This window comes from Vidua chalybeata, chromosome 8, assembly GCF_026979565.1.
Source record: "Vidua chalybeata isolate OUT-0048 chromosome 8, bVidCha1 merged haplotype, whole genome shotgun sequence".
Taxonomy (NCBI): Eukaryota; Metazoa; Chordata; class Aves; order Passeriformes; family Viduidae; genus Vidua; species Vidua chalybeata.
This window is the reverse complement of record NC_071537.1, coordinates 5,814,598-5,840,537: the sequence shown is the minus strand read 5'-3', so window position 1 is coordinate 5,840,537 and position 25,940 is coordinate 5,814,598. Positions and strand designations below refer to the sequence as shown.

At 42.9% G+C, this 25,940-nt stretch overlaps 2 protein-coding genes across 4 annotated transcripts; one reads left to right on the top strand and one right to left on the bottom strand.

Moving 5' to 3' along the window:
* Window positions 1-1,155: 1,155 nt before the first annotated feature.
* On the top strand, window positions 1,156-11,213 carry DENND10 (DENN domain containing 10). 3 transcript variants are annotated; one of them, XM_053948575.1, is made up of 9 exons: window positions 1,156-1,327; window positions 2,239-2,435; window positions 3,528-3,607; window positions 5,104-5,252; window positions 5,445-5,556; window positions 5,942-6,042; window positions 7,131-7,238; window positions 7,793-7,887; window positions 8,542-11,213. In XM_053948575.1, exons 3-9 carry the CDS (start codon window positions 3,552-3,554, stop codon window positions 8,716-8,718), a joined length of 798 nt encoding a protein of 265 aa, XP_053804550.1. In that variant the 5' UTR covers window positions 1,156-1,327; window positions 2,239-2,435; window positions 3,528-3,551; the 3' UTR covers window positions 8,719-11,213. The 3 variants fall into 3 exon arrangements, with proteins under 3 accessions (XP_053804550.1, XP_053804548.1, XP_053804549.1); XM_053948573.1 differs by lacking the exon at window positions 1,156-1,327 and adding an exon at window positions 1,340-1,727 and having other exon boundaries at window positions 2,219-2,435; XM_053948574.1 differs by lacking the exon at window positions 1,156-1,327 and adding an exon at window positions 1,610-1,727.
* A 3,569-nt stretch (window positions 11,214-14,782) lies between these two features.
* On the bottom strand, window positions 14,783-25,901 carry SFXN4 (sideroflexin 4). Its single transcript, XM_053948577.1, has 14 exons — window positions 24,687-25,901; window positions 24,549-24,614; window positions 23,729-23,803; window positions 23,516-23,542; window positions 23,367-23,421; window positions 22,568-22,593; window positions 21,076-21,126; window positions 20,925-20,990; window positions 20,744-20,812; window positions 19,380-19,470; window positions 18,043-18,158; window positions 17,233-17,318; window positions 16,045-16,159; window positions 14,783-15,165 (listed from the first exon to the last, which is right to left on the bottom strand). Exons 1-14 carry the CDS (start codon window positions 24,723-24,725, stop codon window positions 15,088-15,090), a joined length of 960 nt encoding a protein of 319 aa, XP_053804552.1. The 5' UTR covers window positions 24,726-25,901; the 3' UTR covers window positions 14,783-15,087.
* Window positions 25,902-25,940: the final 39 nt, after the last annotated feature.

Below are 25,940 nucleotides of genomic sequence, written 5' to 3'. Positions count from 1 at the left end.
CTGCTGCTTCTAGTAAATTGTTCTTTGCCCAACCCGTGATCTTTACCTTTTTGTACCTTCAGTTCTCCGTGCTATCGCAGGGGGAGGTGAGGGGGACGTGACCGAGTGGTGCATGGTCTGGGGTGTTTCAGTGGGAACACTAAATTGCAGAATTCTGTTCCTAAACCATGACAGACCTGTATTTTAATATGCATGAAATAGAGTCATCACTAAGGTATTTATAGCGCTGAACAAGTGCTTTTCTTGCGTTCATACAATTAATTTAAAAGTCTGTCAGGTGACTGACTACCTGAGGTCGGGTGGCAGCTGTGCCCATGTCACCGGAGCCAGTGACTGTCCTTGCAGCCTTCTCATGGGGGCAGCTGTGCTCTCATGGGGACTGCCGGTGTCCTGCCTGGTATTTATTGCTGGATTTGCTATTGGGCAGCCCACTCCATGTTTTTGGATCTCTAAAAGCCCTCCAGGCTGGGATCATGACAATTTTGTATCGTCTGTCTTGTCATGTCTCTTTGTACGTGGTAGTTGAGTAATGTGTGTACTTGAGGACTTCATGAAAATCATATGGCAAGCTGCCCTTTAGTGTGTTCCCTAGCCACATTGGGACAGGCCTGGCTTCTCCCAGAACTTCAAATATTTTTCTAGCAGGTTCTGATGCTCCTCTGGTTATCCCAGTTATTTCAGAAGTTTCCTCTCCTAATCAGTACAATGGTATTCCTAGAATCATTTAGGTTGGAAAAGACCCTTAAGATCATGGAGTCCAATGTTCAGGTGCCACTGTTCATCCAAACTCACAAATGAGATCCTTACATTTTCAATAAACTTGGTGATGCATGGAGTTGCTCAGGAATAGTTGTTCTGCTTCCATGACTGTTCCTCATGCCACTCAATCCCCATTTGGGGACAAGCCAGCCTTCATCCATGCTGTGTAGAAACACAGGGGTGTCTGTTTTGGGTTACTCAGAGTACAGCTCCTAGCTGTGGCTCTAGGAGGTGGTTGCCAGCAGGGCCACCCTCCTTTTGTGTAACATTTCACATGAACTGTGCCCCGTGACTTACAAAGGCCTGCAGAGATGATGAGGGCACTGGAGCGCTCCACTTTTGGGGAAAGGCTGAGGGAGCTGGGCCTGTCCAGCCTGGAGAACAGACACGGATCTCATCCATGTCTGTCACTATCTGAAGGGAGGTGTCAGATGGACCAGGCTCTGCTCCGTGGTGTCCAGCAATAGGACAAGAGGCAACAGGCAGAAACACACGGAATTCCACCTGTGTACGAGGAAGAACTTCTGTATTGTGCAGCGATCACACACTGGGACACTGCCCGCGGAAGGTTTGGAGTCTCCCTGACTGGAGATGTCCAAAAGCCGTCTGGACACGCTCCCGAGTGCCGGGCTTTGGGGACCTGCTTCAGCACGGCGGTGGCACCGGCCGAGCTCCATGGTCCCTTCCAACCTGACTATCCTGGGATTCTGTGACGCAGGCAACAAAAAAAAGACACATTTTTCCCAGACCCACTTTCCCCCCGTTACCGCCGGAGAACAGGCGGGCGGGCCCCAGAGGAGGAAGCCGCAGGGAGCGGGCGGGCGGGAGCGCTCAGTAAATGGCGGGGGGGCGGGCCCGGCCGGGCGGAGCGGGGCCGTGAGGGTGGAGCGGGGCCGGGCGGGCGGAAGGTGGCGGAGCGAAGATGGCAGAGCCGGAGGCGCAGCTGCTGCGGGCCGTGGGGCTGATCGGTGAGGGCCGGGGGAGCCGGGCCGGGGCGGGGGCGGTGCCGCGGCCCGGGGCCGTACCGGGGCCCGCCGCGCTGAGGCCGCGGGCCCGGGCGGTGCCGGGGGTGCCGGCTCTGCCTGTTGCAGAGCTAAGCCGTGCACAACTCGGCCGAAGTGTCTGAAATTCGCGGCTTCCGAGGTTTGTGTTGCGAAATCAGAAATAGGGAAAATCATAAATAAGCTGGTCCGGGTGCTTGTTCCTCAATACCGTGCTCATGTTGAATGTGCATTCAAAGTTGGTGCTTCTTTGACCTCGTGAAGCAGGTCAAGAATGGAGATTTATTAATTTTTTAAAAAATAAAACCCGTATCAGAATTCCTGCCTTAAGGCTTGAACCACAGTGGCAGAACTCGATGTCTAGGGTCAGGGTATGGTGGAATTTTAATCTGATTCCAGGAAACAAACCTGATTAACCCATCAATTTACTTCCTTGCTGCTGTTTGGCATTCTCACAGTGAACATCTTTCCACCATAGAAAAAGACACCAACGGAGATGCTTTGTGGGTTTGGTGTTATCCGTCCGTAACAGCGGAACTGAGGACGCTGTTACTGCGAAAGTGCTGCCTTACAGACGAAAACAAACTGCTCCATACGTTTGTGTTTGGCCAGTATAAAAGGTCTTGGTTCTACATCACAACGGTAGAAGTTCAAGATTCTCCAGCCTTGAAAAAGGTATAGCTTGGCGGGGTTTTTCAGTAGAATGCAGGGAGGGCTTCTGCAGAGCTTCCTCTGTGGGTTAAGCGGTGTTTTCTCATGGACAGAAACAAGAAGGGATTCAAGGAGTTGTGTGCTCACAGATGCAGCTCTGTCCAGGTGCCCAGCCAGTCTGCATTTCATTTGTCACCAAGACATGGAATTGCAGAATGATTGAGATATTCATTACCCAATTCTTTGTGTTAACATACAAATGCTATTTCATGCTGCTGTTTTTAGTTGATATGCATTTCAAGTTCAGCATTTTTTTTTTCCTCTCTGTGAAGTTTGTTTCATAGTGTCCAGAAACTTGTTCCTATAGAACCTGCTGCCATTTTTCCCCAAAGGATTGAGTTATGTAGGTACTTTTTTTTCCACTGTGTTGATTACTGGAAGACAGCAAATATAGTTGTATCTTCTGTCTTTTCCCTGTTATGAAAATCATTAAACTGCTGGCTAAGTCTGTTCAACTTTTCATGCTATGTTGTTAAGTATAAAGATAATGTGGTAATTTGTATGCCCACAGCAGAATGTTGCTTGCCTTTCCTCACTCCAAGTTTATATTTCCTATGAAGTAAAATAAAAAGAAATGTCACAGTGCTGTCTTCAGTAGGTGCAGTGGGAGATGCTATTTCAGGAGGACACGTGAGCCTGGTCATTGTCTGCAGACTTTCAGTCTTGTACTGTCCCAGCCCACAATCATTTGATTGAGGAAGTTAGAGTAGTTCTGTTTGTGGGCCTGCTATCTGTGTATTTTTTCCAGTCTCTCTAAATATGTTGATGCTGTCTGCCTCCACAGCTTCCTTTGGCACAAATTCTGGAAGTTTCCTCCCTGCTGTGGGGAAGGAAAATGCCTTTCTGTTTTTTAATAACCTCACGAGATTAGAGGAAAGCAACTCTTGTGTGTAGGTTAAGCAAAAGATAGTCTGTACTAGAGCTGAGTCACATCAGAAGTCCTCTGTCCAGGCCATTCCTGCAGTTGGGAGGAGCCTTGACAGTGAAGTGACCAAGTCTGTTCATGTGGGGTCATTAACTGAGCTCTGTGTGTTCCTGTGTCTGTGTCATGTGCAGGTGACCCACTTCTCCATTGTCCTGATGGCCAAAGACTTCAACCCAGAGAAATATGCAGCCTTCACCAGGATCCTCTGCAGGTCTGTATAAAAGCTGGCCTGAGGTTCTGCCCCGTGCATGCTTAGATCTTGCCAAAGCAAAAGGTTCAATTCATTGTGTTGCATTTGTTCAAACAAATTGCAGGAAACTCAGTCCTACAAAGGAAATCAAATGATAAAAATCCTTGATTTGAGCTTGTCATACACAGAAAGTGTTGGGTGAATGTCAGATGTTCATTGGGTTTAAATCTGTGTCTTCTCCAGACACACACCACCACCACCACCCTCACACTCATTCTCTCTGAGAATATATTTTTTTTAAGTGTAAATATTTGGGAAGGTGTCAGTGCTGGACTTAAAGACCACCCTGTGTATGGTGACTTGTATCCCTCCACAACATCTTTGTAAATGCTGCTTGGAGCTCCTCTGAGCTAAGCACAGCACCCGGGGATGGTTTTGCTTTTCATATAGGGAGGGGAGAGCCCTCTTCCAACCAAAAAACCTCTTCTCATTTCCTTGTCCTGTTACTCACTTCATTTCCCCATTCTCATGCTCTCTCTCTGCTTCTTATTTTGCTTTTCCTTCAGTTTCCAAATTAGTTCAGTCCCAGTTCTTGATACCAAGAGTATTCCCTGGGATTTTGCAGCTAATTGGATGCAACTGTGAGGTTATTGTGCTCTTGGGACTTACTATATATAATGCAGACTTGGAAATGCTTTCAAACTTATCAATTCTGCAGGGTACTGAAAAGCTGAAATGTGTTCTTTTTTGGTGATACATGAAATACTTAGATTCACTGTGGATCACATTTCTGCTGACTTACCAGCTAATACTTCCTTTCAAATCCAGAATGGATTCTTCTAAGCATGATAATAATTGAGTTTCAAATGTGATGTAACTTTGTGCTATAGCTACCATGGAAAATGTGTAGTTGAAAGCTTCAGTGCTATTCCTGAAATAACTTTAAAAGAGGTTACAGTGTCTCTCTGCTTCCTGGAAGACAGCTGACAGTGCATGGCTTCCCTCAGGGTATGTTTCCTCTGTGTTATTTTGGGGTTTTGAGTATCATGGACTTGTTTATATTTTTCTTTCATAATTTAGTAAAGAGTACAGAAGAATGGCAAAAGATACTTGGATAAAAAATTAAAAGCTACCTAGTCATAGTCTGCATGTAATAACTGGAGTTACTGTGGTAGTTGCTTTTTCATTAAGCAGACACCTTCCAAGTCTACAAAGAATCCTTTGCCTGGACATCTACCCACACCTTTGGGGTGTGTTTCTATCTTAGTCCATGTTGGTTCATTCATAAAACAGAAAGCTGAAATAAAAATACAGGGTTATTTTAAATTCTAAAATACAGACGTGTTTGTGTGTATGTTGGAAGACTTCTAGTTTAGTATTTAAAACCTCAGCCAGGTGTCTGGAATAGGAATTAATGCCAATAATATTGCTATTTTTAATTTTTTATTTTTCATATATATATATATATAGGTACACTGATTGCAGTTAAAATGCCAGACTTTCTCCTTTTCACACAGAATCTACCTGAAGCATGGAAGTCCAGTTAAAATGATGGAGAGTTACATTGCAGTCCTCACAAAGGGCATCTGCCAAAGTGAAGAAAATGGGTCCTTCCTCAGCAAGGACTTCGATGCTCGGAAGGCTTACCTTGCTGGCTCCATCAAAGGTTAATCTCTGCCAGAGTCTCTATTCTGATTGCCTTTTTACAGCCTAAAATACAATCTTGTTTTCATGTATGCTTCAAGTAAACTGTGCTGACACTGTTACCTGTGCTGTTATTATTAAACTTCTTCAAAAAAATGATAATATCAGCATATACATATATATATTCTATAAAGTAATTCCCTCTTTTTTCTAGATATAGTGTCTCAGTTTGGAATGGAAACAATTATTTTATATACTGCACTGATGTTAAAGAAGAGAATTGTAGTGTACCATCCTAGAATAGAAGCTATCCAGGAATTTACCAGGTACTTTATCAATTCCTCCCTTCCCACCCACTGACCCCCAGAAGTCAAACAAATTTTGAACCTTCATTGAGAAAAAAGCCTGTATTTTAAGGGAAAAAAAAATCCATCTTAAACCTGTTTATAGAAATTCTGGTAAATCCCTCTTAAGATTTAGTTGTACATTGCTCAACTCAGAGAAATTTAATGGTAGAATAAGTGATAAACTCTGCATGCACTGAGAGTAGAAATTTCTACAATTCATAAATAAATAAATAAATATACACACCCCCCCAAATGAGGCCTAGTGATTATTGTTCTTTTTCATAGCGTGCAGTTTCTACTGTGAAGCTTTAGTTAGTGTCAGTAAAAATCTACTGTGTCTCAAGTTGCACCCTAATCTCCCTAGGACTTTGCCTGCTTTAGTGTGGCATCGACAAGACTGGTCAATTCTTCATTCATATGTGCATCTAAATGAGGAGGAACTGGAAGCCTTAAAAGCCTGCACAGGTAGTGATAATTTATTAATCAAAAATACCAGGAAAATTCAATTTCAGCTTCTGTTGATGCAAAGTTTTGCACCAGGGAACTTTGGAAGGAAAAAAAGGTTATTTTGCTATTAATGCTATTGATCAAAGTTAAACATAATTTTCTTTGGAAAAGGCAAATCAACTAAACAAGTATGTGGGAAGATAATTAGTTAATCTGGTGGCTTTGGGTGGATCCACATCAGTCTGTCCTTAATCACAGATGCAAAGCAGCCTTGAGACTTTTTTGATGCTTTGATTGGAGGGACTGAAAGTCTTCCTGTTGTACAGAACCAGCTCACTTAGATAAGCTACACTTTTTTCCCAGCTTCTACACATCACTAGTAATGGAATGGGTTTTTTTGAATTCCTAACTCTGAAGTCCCAGACTTCTGTTTTGATGTCAGTGAAGTCTGAGGCTCCTAATCACAGGTGAACTTTACCTGTAGGAGTTTGGTCTGTGTGACACAGTGCTGTGTGTGCAGAGTGCTTACTGCATAATCCAGGAGCAGGCCCTTGCTTTATGCAGAGTTTGCTGTGACACATCATGTGGCCATTAAGAGGCTTCTTTATACAGAGCATGAGCAAGGAGACTACTCATCTTCAACATTTCTACAGCTCACTAAGCGTCTTCCATGGAGAAAACCTGCTCCAAGTTTGCTCATCTGACATGCTATAAATAAGCAAATCTGCTGGGTTTATTCCTCTGTTCCAGTCTAATACTGACTTTGTGACAAGAAGCTCCAGAGTGGAGATTTTTGTAATGAGAAAGTTACAAATGAGTAATTTTAGTGGAAGGGAGGAAGAGAATTTAAATTTTCAGATTGGTAACTTGGTGATATTGCTGTAGTGCTAGCAATTAATCCATGCTCAAGGCAGTTTTAAAAGTTGATTTTTAAGCTCCTTAGAAATGAAGCATCTGCTGAACACTTGTGGAATGACTGATAATATCAAGAGAGCAGCCTCTTGGGTCCAGTGGGTATTGTGTCAAATACTCTTAGAACAGACTTCTGGACTGTGATTTTTGATCTTATTTCTGAAGATCCTAATCTTGCTCAATTCCGTCTCTAGGTTACATTGCTGGATTTACAGACTCTGAAGTGAGCAGTAGATCAGACCTCTATGATGTCTATGTGAATTTGGCAGACAGTGAGATTACAGTGTCACCTGTAGTAAAAGGTTGGTTGCTCTTTATATTTTTTATTTAGAGGCAGTTTATTCCAGAGTTGACAGTAATTGCTCAACCTTTCTCTAGATAAAGCAGTCTTGATCCTTCTTCCATCCAGGTTTTGAAAAGTCAATATGTAAGTTTCTGTCTTCATTTTATTGCTGCCCTGGAAGACTGGTTAAAGTTGGAATTTGGAAAGACGTGCTTTGTTTTCCAACAAATGCACAGTTGAGATTTCATAACATCCATGTTAGACATGGAAGAGACTTTCAGCTGAATGGAGAGATATTACATGAGTTTTTAGAAAAACGTGTCACTAAATACTGAAGACTGGGGATTATTTGAAAGAAAACCTTGTATGTTGCTTATCATCTTGCTGCTCCTTATCACTGCTTTGGGCCACTTCAGAGGTACTGGCTGTTGATACAAGGTTATTGCCTTTACCAACAGACTTCAAATGGCTGTCATGAAAAGATTCCTCAGTTTGGTGTGTTATTCATAAGCATTTCTAGGTATCACAAAAAAGGTGATTTTATATGTGATGTTTTGCTTTTTTCTTACACAGAGGCAATGACAATGGGGAAACTTCACAAAGAAATTGGACAACTAATTGTTCAATCTGCAGAAGATCCAGATAAATCAGACAGCCAAGTCATTAAGGTTAATATTTTATTTTTAAATCTAATTAACTTCTATTGCTAAATCTTGGCAGAAGGAGGGAGTAGGAGGAAGAGTGGCACTGAGAATCAGTCAGTCTCTTCTACCTTCTGCTTTTTTACAAATGAGCATTTCTATTCATCATGCAGGTTTTTAAGGATAACTTACTTAGTTTATATATTACCTGTTGGCTAACTACATTGCTGAAGAAAGTTCAGAAATTCTAGTGATTGTAAGACTGCTTTCCCAGTTTTATTCCACAAGGCATGGATTTTGCTCAATGCTTTGTCAGTATTATTGGCAATACCTTGAAAAGGTCCTGCTAAATATGGCTTCTTAGCTATAAAACCTGATTTTTATGATGATGGCATTTTATCACTCCCTCCCCCATGTAATATTAGATATTTCACAACTGAGTGACTTAGTCACAGAGCTCAGTAAGATCATGAGAGGAGTGGTTGTGCTTCCTTTATTCAATATGGCACAAGAGCAGGCTGAAGAACTGTTACAAGCGGGGTCTTTATTTTAAATGAGCTATTTATTTACCATTGTTTCCTTTTTTTGTTCTGTATTGATTGTTTTTTATTGTAAGTGTATGTGAAAACCTTTTACTACCTAATACTATATTCATGGTTGCTTGTTTTTCTATTCCTTAAGGACATTTCTCTGAAGACAAAAGAAATCTTGGCTACTTTAGCCTCACTTACTGAAGTTTCTGATGGCAATGAAAAACCAACCCTTAATGCTGAGGCCCTGAAACAAAAGCGATTTCCACCAGCCACAGAAAACTTCCTTTTTCATTTAGCAGCTGCTGAACAAATGCTCAAAATCTGATTTTGATGCACTGCAGTGTTATGGACCAATTCTGAAAAAGCTGTCTCTGCCATCCAGATAGGTATACCTGGTATTTTATATGAAAAACTAAAGGTATGAGTCAATGTCCTAGTTACCATGATGTAATGCAGAATATTGGAGCTTGACTGGGAACACATGGAGACATACTTGGGAACATTCCTGGTGTCATTATCTCCCCCCAACTCTAACTGTGTACCTCTAGCTCCTGTATTTCACACCACAAAGTGAGTGGAATACAAGTAGCACAGGCCAGCGTGTCCAGGCTGTGGCAGACATCGGTGTAGTGGCTGTTTGTCCTGCACATTCCAGAGGCTGGACAGCTCTGACTTGTCTCCCTGGGGTCTGGAACATGGCTGCAGCACAGCTGGGATGTGCTGATCTCTGCACAGGGACACCCTGAACGTGCAGCTGCTCTGAGTGCTCCTTCTGGGCTTCCAGGGATGTCAGCCTGTCAGATGCTGCTCTTGCTCTGGACTGCCTGATACCTGGAAATCCCAAATAAATGGACAAGTTCTCTCCTTCTACTTGAAAGTGTGTAGGCGTGAATAAAGGATATCTGGGAAAATCTGATGTGGTAGCCTTAGTATGAAAAGGAAGGGATATTTTGAAGTTCAACTGTGAGTTGAGCACCTCTTTTGAACTCTTGCTTTAGAGGTTTTCCCCCTTTCACTCCATCCCATGCCTCTGGTGCAGGGGTAAGATACAGGATTACTGTGCTTGGAGTGGGGCTTCCTGGGGGTGTCATGCACAAGTGCTGCCTTACAGCTGGAGTCATTTGAGGAGTTCTTGGGGCTCTCAGCTCAGAAGAGAGGTGGCCATTCATTCCTGATCCATGTGAGAGAAAGTCAGATGAGTCAAAGCCTTATCCACCAGGAATGCTCAAATGGCCAGGTGCCACAGGTAGAGCAGCAGCTTCTTGAATGACTGGAGCTGTAACACAGGTACTGTCTGATGGTGCTCTGTGTAAATAAAATCTAGATGGAAACTTCTGCAGTCATAGTGAAAACTGGGAGTTTAGAGAAAATTAAAATTTGCCTACTTGTTTGGTTGCACAGCCATAACTTGAGTGCTGTTCTTTGGTTGGTTTTTTTGGTTTTTTGTTTTTTTTTTTTTTACTGAGCAGCCTGAAACTAACTGCTTTACAATTTTCTGAGAAGAATTTAGAGTCTGTAAGGAAATGCTCTGAGCCAAACAATCTGTATTTGTTCAGAAATGTCCACCACAAATCAGTCAATTCTGCAGTAGCACTTTGTTACAAGAAAAAATAAACTTTTTCCTGGCCTTTGTACAGATAGGCATGTGGTTTTACATAGAGATTTTATAGTTATGATTAAAACTTTAGTAACGAATATTTATATTGTTAAATAATTGGATGTTTGCTATTCTGAAACTGGTAGAGCTCATCAATAACTATGTGCAAGCAATATTGGTTGGAGAAAGAGTTGTCCTTCTGCTATGTATGATACCTTAAGGAAATCTGGTCTAGAATGGGATTAAGGAATGTGGCATCTGTGTATACAATGAGTGATTGTTAGAGTCAAGAAATGAAAGTGCTTCAGAACAGTCTCCTGTTTTCAGGGGTGTAAAATTCTGCTTTAAACACTCCGAAGTTTAAATTCTGAACACAGTAGCATGTAATTTTTACTTCTGAGAAAAATACTGCAACTGCCTTTGTTTACCTGTAAGTGCTCTACAGCTTTTGTCCCCATTTGCCCATTAATGGTTTTTGTTAATGGTTCTTTAATATTTCTGCTTCTTTAATATTGCTGTTTTGGGACCTATAAAACAGTTGGATTAGAAGATCTGCAAAAAATGCTGAAAATTCTATTTAGGACCTACTTTAAAGTCCACTGAAATTGAATTCTTTCACCAAGGAAAACCTGAATCTGCTTCAGCCAGCTGTCTTACCATCACAGTGTAACGGAGAAGAAATTCCCATTGTTTCTTATTAACAAACTGCCTTAAGGCATATCTAGAGACACCACACAAAGCAGAGGAGCTCAATTGCAAACTAAACCTTGAATGCCTGTTTTGATTTCTGTTCTGGAAATGTTTCAGTTGAAAATCTCAGTATTGTATTAGATCTCCTGACATTTGTGCAACACACATGAAATACGATTTTGCACTTAAGGAACTGGATTCATAGCATGCTTATGCCTATTAAAAAATCCTGACCAGTCTGCCCTTCAATTTATGTAAATTTATTTTTGAATAGTTGTGACCATGGAGTCACAAGCCTTAGCTCTTAATTTTGCAATACTGGGATTGAGCTACGGTTTGGGCTCTAGGTTGGAAATGTTCAAACACTTCTGTCCTTGCTGATTTTATCGTCCGCACTGTACAAGATTTATTGGCCTCCCTCAGCTTCAATGAGTTCAAAGGATTGTCTTAATGTTCTTGCATTTTCTTATTGACTTTTGACACTGTTTCTTTTCAAAAATGTTTAAAATAAAATAGAAAAATTTGCAAGGTCAGGACAGGAAAATATTTCTACTTATTTCTCGCTTCCCTTTCCCCAGGATGCACACAAGCAGACTGTGGGTGCAGTTGCTCTTTTGCAGTCAGATGACATCCTTTCTTCCTCCTAGAGGCAAAGGCTGTTTCAAATGGAATTTTTATTCATACCTTTTCTTACTACCTTTCTGTTCTTGGAGAAATACAAAATGGTGAATGGTTCCTGCACCGTAACATCTCCACTACATTTGCAGAAATTGGAAGGTAAAGAGTGAGCAGGGCAGAGGCTTGGAAAGGGGAGCAGGATAAACACTCAGTCCCTGCAGATGAGATTTTGCTGAGTAAATTGGGTTACTTGCTTTACTGCTTTCATCCCTGGGGTTTTAGTTCCTGGTAGGAGCTGCCCTGCCCTATTTCCCCTGCAGGCAAATGTGTGAAGGGGGAATGTTCAATGGAGAGCAGTGTAATGCTGTAAAAACTTGACATGGGACATGTTACAGAATCCATCTTAAACATCCTGGCTGCTTCTGTCTTTAGTCTCTGACTGCTCCTGAAATGGCTACTGAAGTGTTAATTGTGTAGTGTGAGATGCCAGTTGAAGCAGCTCCATTTCTAGATAAAAAACAAGCCATAAAGCTCAGCGTAGGGAGTTCCCAGCTGCCTCATAGTGCCTTACACCCCTCCCTAGGCAGCTGGCTGGAGTCTGAGTCAGAGAATCTCTGGTCAGATGGAGCCATTCCTTGGAGCTGCTGAGGGTTGTGGGATAAGAGGAGACTCCAAAGCCTAGGCAGCAGCTCCTTCCTACAGCACCACCTGCAGCACGTGGTGTTTGCTGTCTGACAGGGAAGGAGCTGCAGTGCAGGACTCCCTCCCTGCCTTCATCCTTCCTTCCTCCACCCCTGCATGTGGGGAAAAGGGAAAAGCAGCATGGCTGTGTTACAGTCCTGGGGGCAAAGCAGGGACACAGCTCCAGCTGAGAAAGGCTTTGATCTCAGTATTTCTTAATATGGGAGTGGCTGATTTTTTTTAAGCTACATTAAAGGGGCCCGAAGGCCTCACTGGATTTTCCTACATTTCAAGATGACAAGCTGAGTGGGTGAGGCACAGCATCTTGTGCTGTACTAAGACTTCTGTTTTCCTTGAAGCTGAAAGCTTCCATCTGTTGTCATTCACCACAACTTAAACTGGTTCCACCACTAATGCACTGTCACTTAACACAAGGGCCAGCTAAGGCAGGAACCACACCTGCCTTGGGCTGGTGTGTTGTTAATCTATTCCACATTACAAAGGGGAAGGTTTCCTCTTCCCAGGTCCCTCAAACATGATGCTTTGCTGCTTGTCCCAGTCTTGTTTCCTGACTTGTATCTCTGGACTACCAGGTGTCTGCTCCTGGCAGTTCTCATCTCAGGGACTGGTTCAAGGCTGAGCATGCCAGGGCCTTTTTAGCAATGTGTTTTCCCTGCCCTGATTTGGGAAGCAGCTGAGTCAGCCAGGCTGACAGTTTAAATGGCAGGTGCCTGCCCTCCTCGTCTGGAAAATTCTGGTTAGGGCAATAGGAACATTTATGAGAATGGGGAAAAGGAGTATTTTAATAATCCTGAGGGAGCTGGGTTTAATATGGCAAATTTCAGCTCAAGTATTCAGTAAGGAGCTGGTGGAGTTTGAGAAGGGGCAGCTGTAATAACAGACACTATTACCAGACCTATTCCAGAAGCCTTACTCATGGAGTTGTAATGACATCAATTTGCTTAAAACATCCAAGTGTGTTGCCAGTGAATTTATAGCTTGTCTAGTTACCATGACGATCCAAAGTTCACCAATATATTCTCTTCTATTTGTTGGCTTTGCTCTACACTTAGGTTTTTGGTTTTTTTCCTTGTTCCCACTGTGGTTCATGTAACTGCCATTTACTTTAGCCATTCTTAAGTTATGTTTAAAAAAGGAGTGGGGAGAGGTGCAGGTCTTCACTGTAGTGCCAGTTACTGTTTACTGAGTGGAATCAGACCCTTCCTGCATTTGCCTTTGGTATGTGACTGAAACAGGAATAGAGAAACATGGTTTAGATAATTTAATTGCAGGATGTTATCTGTGCCTCTGCTATTAAAGGTTTGGAAGGAGACAAACACTTCACCCAGAGAGGCAGGCTGAGGTTTAAGCCTGTTCCATTGGTGGTAGAATCACGGAATGGTTTGGGTTGAAAGTGACCCTAAAGATCATCTAGCTCAAACCTCTTGCCATGAGCAGATGACATTTGGTTCAGCAGATCCTTTGGTCTGACACAACACAATTATCTTCCTGACCCTGATGGGATTTTACCATGTACTGAAGAACATCACCCACAGAGGCTGAGTGAGCCTGCAGAGTTCAGTAGGTGTAAACAATCCTTTACCTTTAAAAAAATCACTACAGTCCTCTAGTGTGGAGTAGTGCAAACTCTGCCAATTACAGACAGTATCCATATGGTCTTCCTGGAACAGCTTTACAGTATGCTCCACTCCAGTTCCAGGTCCTTAGGATGTGCTGCTGCTCCTCTCTCCTCTTCCCTTGTCTGACCTTCCCCTCTAGTAAGTTGTTAGAGGGAGGCTCAAAAAAGGCAGAACTCAAACAAGAAATTAAACTCAACACCCAACTTCCTGCTTTTGTTCAGTGTCAAAAGCACAGCAGGAATCTCTTTTTGCAAGAGCCCAGGCTTGCTATTTTTCCTTGCTTTGCTTTGTGCTGCTCTCTTCCTGTAGGGTGGATTGGATTGGGCAACCATTGTTTTGCTCACACTGTGAAAAGAAATCCAATCCTCCAGCAACAGGAGAGCAGTGTCCTGCATATTGTGCCCTAAGGAAGTGAAATTGTGGCATACTTTGGAGGCTGCACTTGTGATAATCACTTTTGTATAAATAATTTTGTATTATTTAGTGCATTTGCATCCGTGTCACACAGCCTTAGCAGCACCTCACATAACTACAGGCAAGGGTTGTAGAAGAAGTGGCTCAAAAATCACTGAAGATGTTGTCACAGTCCCAGGGTCTCCTGTAAGCTCCTTCTGCAGCTCTTCACAGACAGCTGAGGGTCCCTGATTAATTTCATAGGATCAGCAAAATGTTAACACCTCACTGATCATCATACAAAAATGATGGAATGTATCAAAAGAGCTTTCTTTCTTTGGATAAACACAGCCAACCTGCAGAAGTGGAATTCCTCATTGTCCACCACAAGGTCAGAAAAACATGGGATCCTCCTTATGGCTTCAGTCTAAAAAACCAAATTCTAAAGCTCAAGGGGCATCAAGCCTCAAAACCCCTTCAAGGATGTTTGAAAAAACAGGAATTAACTGGTAGTCAAGTTCATCACCCATTTCCTGAATACTTTTTAAACCAATATTCTACTGCCATCAGGGTTGCTTTGTCTAATATCACTTCAAGGGCTGCCTCACTCACGTCTCATCCTCAAAAGGAGCATTGTTGGATCACTGAAAACATCGAAGTGTTCTGAGAAGAACCAGCTGAACTTTACCCACAGGAGTGCTGATGTCAAAGCCTTCACCAGCTGAGTTCCTGGAAAGAAGCACACCAAAAGCTGCAGCAGCAGAACAAGCTTAGGTACTTAACAGTCATTTAATTAAGAAATCAATCATCTGAGGAAGCACAGAACACAGGTTGTGACAAAGGCTGTGTTACAGTGCTTTTCTAGCACTTCTCAGCATCAGGTGAGGTGTTTATGTGCCTCCAGGCTGGGGCTGGCAAAGCCACGTTGCCAAGTTCTGCCTCTTTACAGGCCACACCATTGTACACCAGATCTGGCACCTTTGCCACCACAGAATCACAATTCAGTCACAAATGCCAGTGGTGCATTCAGAATTCACTTGGATCAGAGCACACATTTCTATATAAAAGCCAGGCTCTAAATTCCCCTGTTGTAGAAGAACTCTGTTTCTTCTGTAGATGACAGAATTTCTGGTTCAAGGTCTGCTCTCTTTATCTGAAATGAAGGAGAAAAGGGAATCAGCACCACCACGGCCTCGTAAGTGGATGTTAAGTCCTTGTTACTCCACTGCAATTTGCACAAATTCAAGTACTGCACTCAGTATTTAGGACTTGCTCTTTATTTATTTGGGGATTTGAGGGATTTTTTTTTTGTTGTTGTTTTGGGTCTTTTTTATTTCTCCTCCAACATTTTCTACATGTGCACACATATGGGAAGAAATAATTGGTTTTTTTTAAATAGTGACATTATCTCTGTTCACTGTAGAATCACAGAATCATTTAGGTGTGAAGAGACCCTTAAGATCACCAAATCCAGCTGTAAATATACATTTATAAATGTATATTGTAAATATATATTTGGGTGACACATAGGAGAACTGCTTTGGGCTGAGCCATTGGGAAGCCCAAAGGACATCAACCAGTCCTAATCTCAGTACATAATTCCTCAAAAGGCTCCCCCCCTCATTTATGTTCAGTTTGCTTTGTTGTAATAAGAGATTAAGAAATCTTAAAAAAAACCAAAAAACTAAAATGCCAGAAAGTTTAGACAAATAAAAGAAACCAATGAAAACTGCAAGAGTTAGTTCTCCTGACCTTGCTTGCTTCAGATTGTTGTGAAAATCTGATAAATCTACATTGAAAAGTGTAAATATAGATAACACACAATGCAACTCAGACCTCAGAAGTCCTGTGAGCCTCTGCTGGTACATGGGCCTTCACAAGCAGCCTCTCTGCTGCTCCATTTTAGATGTACCACATTAATCCTGTTTTTTTTTTTTTTTTTTATATGTGGCCTTCAGACTGCTGCCCATAGTTCTGAAAGGCTGATTTAATGTCACAATAATCTGAAGTCAATTCCTGTGAAAGGACTTACCTCCCCACACTGTGGGAACATACTGAAGGAGACTGGCAGCATCCCTGCTAGGACTGACATAATCACAAACATCCTCACGGGACCCAAAGCACGAGGATTTTTAACAAGTCTTGCTCTGTCCAAGACATTGAAAAAAGTATGTCAGTATATTGAAAAATAACCTGACATTGACGCAAAGAGCATTAGCTACTATTTTACTGAATTTAGTAATAATCTAGGTTTATGGTTCCTACAGATATTTCCTATGTTGTTACTCTTAACTTCCTGTGCTTTCCCTTTGTTTTGTGGTTGCCTGCAGCATTTTCCAAGCTCAGACTGTCAAGATTAAGAAAAAAAGCAGCAAGATCAAAGTGACAAAAGGAGAGAAAGTACATTAGTGCTTTAAAGTGTCTCAGTTCCTTCTTTAAGATTTTTCCTGCCTTACCCTCTTTCTTTACATTTAGTCCCTGTGGCAGCCCTATTTTGCCTTGTGCAAAAATGTATTCTTTGACATATATATTTGAAGTTTCATTTTACATCTACATTTGTCTTCTGGTAACAGGAGTCCCTTAAGCTGATAGGGAATCAATTTAGGCAATACCAAATTACCTGACCGAGATGATCCCTACCTGTACTATTTACATGACAAAAGATCATGACCAAAAGTTCAGGGCAGGCTAAGAACCCTCTCATAAAGCATACAATGTGTTCTTCTTAGGATACAGGGATTGAAAATGTTGAAAAGCAAGAACATGTTTTACAACAGGTGGAAAACTATTTAGAAGTTGGGATCCAGCTTTCATTTCAAATTCAGTTGCCACATTACCTCTTCAAAAATACAAACCCAAGCTAAGTGCTGTGAACAACCTCGATACAGACATTGAAACTCAAATCTTAAGTTAGGGAACTGGAGGTAGGTGGGTGCTTGAAAAGAGCCTGTCAGGAGAGCACAAACATGTTTCCTGCATGGGAGCAGAGAGGAAAACCTCATTCCTACAAACCTTGGAGCATGGGTTCAGGCATAACCAGATTCACTTAATGATCCCAAAGAACCACAGCAGCTGAACAGCAGCGACTTCCCACATCATCACTTCCACCAAGGCAAGCAATACTGCAAACCCAAGGAAAAACCTGGCAAATGGTAACAGCCAGACTGAAACCCAGAGTACCACAGCCCAGGCACCCCCAGCCCCCTGCAGTGCCTCTCACCTCTGCACACAGTGCATGAGCACTTCTGGCAGGAAGAACGTTGTCCCAAACAAGACTGCTCTGGACACTGCTGTTTCCATAACAGCCTTCAGGGAGAGAGCAAAACAAGTGTTGTCAAAAGAGTGCTCTGGGCAGCTTCAAACACTGCCTCCTTCCCTGAGTGCTTTTTTGTCTTACACTCTGGAGTTTAAAGCAACAGGTTAATGAGGGATAACAACACCCACTAGAGGAATTCTTTCTTAAATGGAAACTAAGAGGCAAATACTCTGCTTATGACTGAGAAATTCCTTAAAAGGCAGGTGAAACTACTGATGAGATTTCCTGCCATGATAATAATTTTGCTAAGACTTCCTTTTTAAAGTTGTCTGTTTTAAAGCTGAACTTCATACAATTGGTCATACCTTCTGGGCATCCTAACTAGCCTGTGTTAAATCTGAAGTTCTCTCTCCAGCTGTCACCAAATCCTTATGCTCATGCAGTTGTTATCACAATACACGGCTTTTCTCTGAGGTGTCCCACCAGAAGATCCAAGAGTCTTATCTCCTTCTGGAGGTGACCAGAGAAAACAGAAGTGTCTGTACCAGTGTCTCTGGTCCTTGGTATATTGGTGTGGGGAGGCAGCCAGCCCTTGATGACGCTCAAGTTGTGGAACCTGGTTCCAGAGACCAAATCCAATCCTGCCCAAAGATTCAGCACCTGGTGTGGGATTCCTTATCCAATATATCCAACCCTAGCTACTCTCAGCATCACATTCTGCTCTTAGCAGGGAATGAAAGGCAAGTCAAAAAAGTTCTCCACCCCCTTACCTACCTTCTCACCAGCCTTCTTAGACACTCCTATAACCTTGCCATTCCTGTCCATCACTTCTATCCCATTATCAAATTCCGGGCTTCTCACCATCGCCACGGTAAATGCACTTGTCAAACCTGCAGGGTTAAAGTGGATTTTCCTTTAATAAATCCCAAAGGATTGCCTCAACATTAACATTCATAATGATGTGCATTTTACATGTCCAGTTCAAAAGGTCACATCTGAATAACCTGACAGCTTAAAAAAACACTGCCCTATGAAAATCTACTCTGAATCTCTGTTTCAGAAGCTTGAGAGACACTGCAAGGCTTCAGTCCTAAAAGGTGCTTTGTCATTATGGATTCAGAGCTTTAAAATCATTTCCATCCAGCTGAAACCATGAGTACTTTCTCTTAACAGAAAGTAGAGGGATTTCTGTTGTGGTTAGGTTTTGTCCTGCTCAGCATAAAATCCAGCATGGAAGACAAAATCCTGAAAGGAACAGGGTTTCAGAAAAGGTTGCATCCTGCATTGAAAGGAAGAGCATAGACTGTCAATCTGACCTTGCTTGAAAGAAGAGATTGCTCTTTTTATTAGTTCTTGGTAGGGCTACTCAATAAAGACACCAGTGTACCAGAGGACACTTTGCAAATGCTGGACTTACATTAATCAATTACCCCTAGGCTTTTCTCTACATTTAAGAAAATGGAAGCACATTTAACACCTGCTTGAAAGGAAACAAGTCAGAAACCTCTAGAGTAAGACCTCAGAAAGATCTGAGTAGGCATCTCACATAACTTGAAACGGAGGACATGATGAGTTTTAATTTTATCAATTTTTCCCTAAGAAAGGCTAAAAATTTCTATAATGGCAATAGAAACACAATTAATGACATTACATAGTTAAACTTGTCCTGGTGCAACTTCACCATGGCAGTAGAACTGTTGCAGTAATGAACTGAGTCCCAGTTTCCTTGCAGGATTAATAATACCCTGCTGGAACAAGTCTCCCTTTCTGCACTCCCAGAGTGATGTCGCACTCTGGTGTCACGGATGTGCCACACCAGGTCATGTCAGTGCCACTGCTACTGCCCTCCTGAAGTGTCCTGGTGCTTTCAGGTATGTGTACAAAGCTCACAAGAGTGCTCTGCAGCTCTGAAACTAAAACCAGCAAGAATCCAGTGAGGTCAGGGACACTGCACAGTGAGAGTTGTCTCCCATCACTGAAAGGAGGGGGCCAGCAAAGGCAGCCAGAGAAAAAACAGAAACCACACCTGTGCAAAAGCAAGAAAACTCTACAGTGAGACAGGCAAATGGCCCTCAGGCCAGCTGCATGATGCACAGTTTGCTCCTACTCACCAAGCAGAGGAGCAGGCAGCAGTTTTCTGACGACAAATTGCATTAATAAGCTCTTCGACGCAAAACGGTTCATGAAGGCAAGAGGGAAAGCCTAAGGCATGGAGAGGAAACAGGCCATTGAAAAAAATGGACAGCATTTCAGTGTAACAGGTTAGGAAAATCAATCTGTGACTTAGTTACCATCTATGAAAATAAACAAATGCCTTGGTTTAACATTCCAACAAAATATACGCCTTCTCTAGTTAATGAAGGTGCTTGTAATCACTCTTTTAGGTAAGAATACAAAACACTGTGATAAAAAAAGCATTCAACATTATTATGTAGAGGACGGCAGCACTGTGAATACAAAGACAGAAAAAAGAAAATAATTACCTCTGACTAATATTCCTTGGACAATCGTCCAACTGCATTGTGTCACACACTCCTCTCTCCCCCAAACAGGAAATCTGGTTTACTTCTGTATTTTTCCTGCTTCTCTGCAGTTTCAGCCCAATTCTATATTCTCATAATACACTTGCAGGAAGTTTCATTTAGGAATAAATGGCCAAGGCACCAACTGGCCCTCAGAGACTCCCTTGAAGGACAAAGGGAAGCACTCCCACGATGCCCCACAGGCAGGGCTGCCTCCCCAGACCTCTGTAAGGCCTGAGCAATCCTGGCCAGCTGTTTTGCCCTGCAGTGGGCAGAGGTGAAACTCCCTCTAACAGAAGCAAGAACAATCACATTTTTCTGCCAGAAGCTTATGAAAATCACTGTTTTGTGTGGGGGGGAGAGGCATTACAGAGACACCTACACTTGTGACAAGTGTCATGATGATACCTGAGCTCATTCTGATGTAGCAAACTCCAGAAACCACAAAGTCCTATCCCAGCAGAGAGCACAGGTCAGCTCCCTTCTGGAAGACTAATTTCCCTGCATCTAGAGCAGTATTTTCATGGCTATGCTGTTCCTGGGATTTGAGCAAACACTGTCCAGTACTGCTGCTTGCAGACCTCACCACTTGTTTGGAGTAAGATCTCTTCCACAACACCACGTGAAAAATCAGCTACAACACCCCAGTGGCTCACTCTGTGTTTGTAAACACCGGCCAGTTCCTCTCACTGCCTGTTTGCTAAGCTTGCAAACAACAAAGAAATTGACACAAGAGGAAGCATCAGGGGAAGCCAAGCAAAACAATGGCTGACAGATGATCAGAAAGTATTCTTACTCTGAAAAGTTCTGTGGCAAGACATCAGAGCAGAGCACCAGAGCACAGTCCTGAAGGATATCTGGCACTGTGGATATCCTGAAGGACATCTGGCACTCAGTGCCTACTCCTTCTCAGGAGAGCTTGCTAGGAAAGCAATCATTGAGCAAATACTTACACCAACAAAGGCTGAATAGAAAATGGCTCCCAAGCCAAGCAACATCTGCTTTTGCTGAAGTGAGTATTCCTAAGGAGAGAAAAAACACACTGCATAAATACATTGTAAAACACTTGCAAATCAAGTTCAAAATGGCATCTGCACAATGAAGATGATTACAAAAATAAAAATCAACACTCACTTCAGCCTTTGGGGTGCCATTTCCATTCATCAGAGTGAATGCTGTGGTGTATGTGTGAAACACAAACTGCAGAAACAAGAGATTGTAAGAAAAATTAAATTCAGGATTGAGACTAGAAGACCTGCAAAAGTAGAAAGAAAGAGGCAATTACCTGCCAAAAAAAAGAATGCCTTGTGTGGCGCTGAACAGATGAAACGATGACCTAAGAGGAAAAATGCACAAGGAAATGAGGTCTGAAGAGTGTAGAGGTTTTTGGTGCAGGAGCACCAGAAGAACTGCTGAGGTACCACTGGCAGCAGTGTCAAAGGCTCCAGCCCGTGCCCAAGGCCACCAGCCTTGGTTCCAGGCTACCACATTCTCTTGTTGCAGAGGTTGGCATGCTCATTTTTCTGTTCAACAGAAAGCACACAGACATGTATAAAACACAGACATAGAGTAGTAAAACACTATGTCCAAGAATATTGCAGAAAGGTGCTTTCTTACCCAAAAGAAAAAGGCATTTGTGCCTGTGAAACTTAAATAGATGCAAATAAAATAACTAAGGTAACAAAAGTCTAATTAAAGAAATGATTGAGAAAGGATCAGATTGGTTTTGCTGGGGATATGAATACTAACTTAGATCTAATTGATCTAAGATCAAAGGTTTTAGGAGTTAATTCCCAGCTTCTTCTCAAATTCAGACAGTGAATAAGAACTTCAGCTTTAATAAACCATAACCTTTCTTGAGGTTTCAAGCTCAAGGTGTGGAAAACTTTCAAAAAACAGAGTCAAAAAAAAAAAAGAGGAAGGCTGAGAATTTCCAAAGCCTCAGAGAAGGATCAGTAACTCATTTAATATTAGTGAATCAACCATCTTTATTATTAATGCCAACACTGACTCTAACCATATCTATGAGAGTGCATTACGCTGTAAATATCAAAAAGAAGTATTTCTATTAATTTTATTACTGCTATTAATGAATTTAACATCCATCAAGGCTTTCACTGTACTTTCTAGCAGTGCCATGTAAGTTCAGGCTGTAATGTCTATATGGAATGACATATCTCAGGATGTACACTCATAGGCCAAGCCCCAACCAAAATAATCTAAATAAATAAATAAGCACATGATGACAGCTACAAATTTTATGAAACAAAGTGGTGCCATTTTTGAGTGCAGTAACAACAGTTTATTCTTATATATTTGGTAATTTACTGACAACACCATTTCCTACTTGCAAATGCACCATCTACATAGGAAAAAAAAATCCTATTCTGGGTGTGAGACACAGACCACAAGGCCTGTGTCTCACAACCCCTTCCCACTGCAGTTCCAGATTTTTTGAGGCTGAACAGACCAAACCCAGGCCTTGCTCTCATTGCTGAGTGATCTCACCTTGCATCAGAAAGCTGTCCTTCACACATGAACAATCTCTTGGAATGCTGCTGGAGAAGGGTAACTACCAGTTTTGGACTTCCAGGGCCATTCTTTAAGGGTTTGATTTCCAGGTTACTCAGCACTCCCATAAAACACATGCCTTTCAAACAACTTGTGCAGAAGCTACAATAAAGCCCCTAAACTTCCATTCCCTCCCTCCAACCCCTGGCTATGGAAAATGGAAGCCTTGCTAGATGCACATCTGGCAATCTGGCATGATTACTCACCAAGGGAAGAGTTATGGGCATGAAAGCTAAAAAGAAAGAAAACTCGATTTCAGTAAAAATAACATCTGTGAGTGTAGATGGATGGTTTTGAGCAGAAAATCCCCCAACTTCCCCTGTCTATTTCCAAGTGAAACACTGCCCACAAACCCCAGCATCACCATTAACTTCAGCCCTAAGCTTTATCTCTCACTCCTGGCTCGAGAAGCCACAATCCCTGCTCAGACTGCAGAGCCAAAAGGAGCCCCTGTGAACTCCCCTCCCCAGGGCTGCCTGGAAATGAAATAACTGAACACAAGTTCAGCTCTCTGTTCAAAAAGAGAGGTGTAACAAAAGCTGCCACAGTTGTGAGTGCTCACAGGAGATAATGAGTACTTAGCCTCAGTGTGGTTATCTCTGATTAACAACCTGTGCTGCCTAAGCAAACCCCAGGCACACCTGATCTGTCACCAGAATGGAAATTCATCCAGCAGCCACAGCCTTCAAGGGAAAAACTTAAATTACAGCAGCCAGTTAAATGTGGAGGGATTTGGGAACTCATTCTGCAGCAACAAGAAGCAGAGACTAATCAGAGTGTTTCCATCTAAATGAGCAGATTATGCCGGGGAGAAATTCCTCAGCAGGACCAAAGGAATAAATAAATAAATCTTCAACACATACACCAATGCAACTCACAGAAGAGTCTGCCTGCTCTTCTGTGTGGAGGAGAGTGTCACTGTGGTATCACAGCAGCTGCTCACCACGAGCAATTTCCCCCTGATGCTTCAGTCACACACATAAAATTTCACTTAAGGGAACCTACCTGGAGGTCTAAACATAACAGGAATTATCTTGTCTGTGTCAGGATGTACGCTGGACTTAAAAAGGAAAAAAAAAAAAAGCAAATTAGAAAATCTTTGCCATACTCGAATAAGGAAAAAAAAAAATCATCTAAATATTTTGTAAACTTACCAGGCTTAGCAAGAAGGCTTGTTTGGTCTACAACAGTTGGAAAATTAGGTCAGTAATTAAATTTCAGAAGAGGCTGGGTAAAATCTTCTTTCTAAATTTATTCTATGTCTTTTTCTAATCACTTCCTTTTATACAAAGTGTATATATTTATATATACAACAATTAAATATGGCTAAACACTTATGTCAAGACTTTAACTGCAGTCCAAAATACCTGATTATTCTGTATGGGTTCATTTTGGGTCTTCTCATTGATTTGTATTAATAACCTGGTTCTTTTTATTTCATTCTGTATTTGAGAGGGAAAAAAAAACAACAAAAAAGAACCCCTCAGATTTCAATATTTTAAGTGCAATATATCAGCTATAAAACACCACAAATGCAAACCTAGAAGCTAATGATGCATCTGTTCCTTACAGTGAAAGCAAGAAGGCTCTGAGACACAATGAATTCACAATCACAGAAACTTTTAAACTATTGGGATAATTCAACTACAGGCACAGCAGCCACGCTCTGGGCAGGGCTGCTGAGATGGTTGTGCCTAGAAATGTCCCCTGGTTTATGCAATCAGAAGTGCATACACGTGTGTTTCTGTTTATCGCAGAACTGTGGAATGCTGCGGGTTGGGAGGGACCTTAAATCCCAGCCAGTGCCACCCGTGCCACGGCAGGGACACCTTCCACTGTCCCAGGCTGCCCCAAAGCCCGATGTCCAACCTTGGACATTCCAGGGATGACATTCCAGGGATCCAGGGGCAGCCGCAGCTCCTCTGCGCACCCTCACAGGGAGGAATTTCTTTCAGCTATACAATCTAAACCTCCTCTGTCAGCCTAAAGCCATTCCCTCGTCCCGCCACGCCGTGCCCTTGTCCAAAGCCCCTCCCCAGCTCTGCTGCAGCCCTGAGGCGGCGGAACATTACATGCACTGCTGCGTTCCTCCAGAGTCTCCTTTTCCCCAGCAGCCCCGCAGTGCCCCCGTTCCGTTTCACAGCCCCCGGGCTCGCTCGCTCATCTCCACCCTCCCGCGGTACTCACGGAGGACTTGAAGAGCAGCAGCGGATCCAAGGCGTCCGCCCAGAGGAGAAACCTCTGGAAGAAAGACTGAAGGAGACACGTTGGAGGCGTTATTTATTTCGGACCCTCCCGTGCCCCCTCCCGGCCCGCACTGCCCACCTGCCCCTCCGCCCTCCAGAAGCGCAGGTTGGCGTCCATGGCGCCGCGCCACCGGAAGCGCCGCCGGGCCCGGTCCGGTGCCGCACGCTCCGCCCGGCCGCGGAGCCGCCGCGCCGGGGCCCCCCGCTGCCGGCAGCTGGGGAGAGCGTCCAAGGCCTTTTCCCTTCCAAGGCCCCATGGGCTTTTCCCTTCCCAGCGGCTTCCCCCGGGAAGGCAGAGCCGAGGAGCCGGGCTGCGGAGAAACCGCCGCGCCCTCCGCGGGCTGGCGGCGGGAGGAGAAGGCCAGGCCGGGTGAAGGTCGGGGCGCCGCAGCCCCGCAGGCACAAAGCGGGCACTTTGCGGCAAATAGCGGGTTAACTGGGAAAAACCCGCGGTTACATTTCACAAAACAACCAAACACCGGGCTGAGAAGATTTGCAAGTAGTGGAACGGGAGCATCAGCACCGGCACCGCTTCAGTGTCATTTTTTCATCCTGTGTTACAGAGGAGCATTGATCCCCATTATAAAGCTAACTCAGGACTCAGCCACCTTGTGCTTCTTTGCTCAGAGGGACAGAAGACGATAAACAGAAACACACAGGGCGCTGCACTGATCTGTGCAGCCCCCAGGACTTTGTGTGCACGGGCTGCTCCCCTGGGAGCTGCTGAGGCAATGAACACATCCAGGTTCTTCCACAGAGAGAAACAGAGCTTGGGGAAAAGGGAAAGAAAAGCAAAGCATCACAGCTGCTGCTAGGCCACGTTTAGATTATTTTATTATAGCTAGAGAGTTTCAAGCAGTACAAGAGTCAAGCAAATTCAAGTGAAGGAAAACTTCTCATTAAGCTGCAATAAGTGCACTGTGAGGGTTCAAGTTTTTACCATCTCCCAAACAAAATTAAAGTTCATGCTTCTTAGTGCTCCTGAGTAGCTGCACTCTTTTTTTTTTTTTTTAATGGCACATATTTACATTCATTCCATGTTTTAGTGTATTTACAAACAAAACCAATGAGTTTTAAATTATTTTTACTTGTTATATTCATGTCTTCCTCTGCAAAAATCATTAAAAACAAACCATTTATCAAAATTCTATCCTTGTTTCAAATTTCTTTTTTGACAGACTTTTATGTTGTGTGAGAAAACAAAATGCAGCACATTCTTCTGGTCCAAAACTAGTTAAAGAAAAAGGGGAAAGCCAGTGGAAGGCAACTGTAACTTGTGTACTCATCACATTCAGGAAGATGATTAATGGCCACAGAAATCCATGAAACTGAA

Coding starts and splice junctions, on each gene's coding strand:
- DENND10 (XM_053948573.1), top strand. CDS start 1,351: ATGTCCAAAAGCCGTCTGGACACGCTCCCGAGTGCCGGGCTTTGGGGA. Junction 2,436..3,527: donor ATTCTCCAGCCTTGAAAAAG/GTATAGCTTGGC, acceptor TGTCATGTGCAG/GTGACCCACTTCTCCATTGT. Junction 5,253..5,444: donor CCTTGCTGGCTCCATCAAAG/GTTAATCTCTGC, acceptor TCTTTTTTCTAG/ATATAGTGTCTCAGTTTGGA.
- SFXN4 (XM_053948577.1), bottom strand. CDS start 24,725: ATGGACGCCAACCTGCGCTTCTGGAGGGCGGAGGGGCAG. Junction 24,615..24,686: donor TCTGGAGGGCGGAGGGGCAG/GTGGGCAGTGCG, acceptor TGTCTCCTTCAG/TCTTTCTTCCAGAGGTTTCT. Junction 19,471..20,743: donor TCTATTCAGCCTTTGTTGGT/GTAAGTATTTGC, acceptor TCCATGCCTTAG/GCTTTCCCTCTTGCCTTCAT.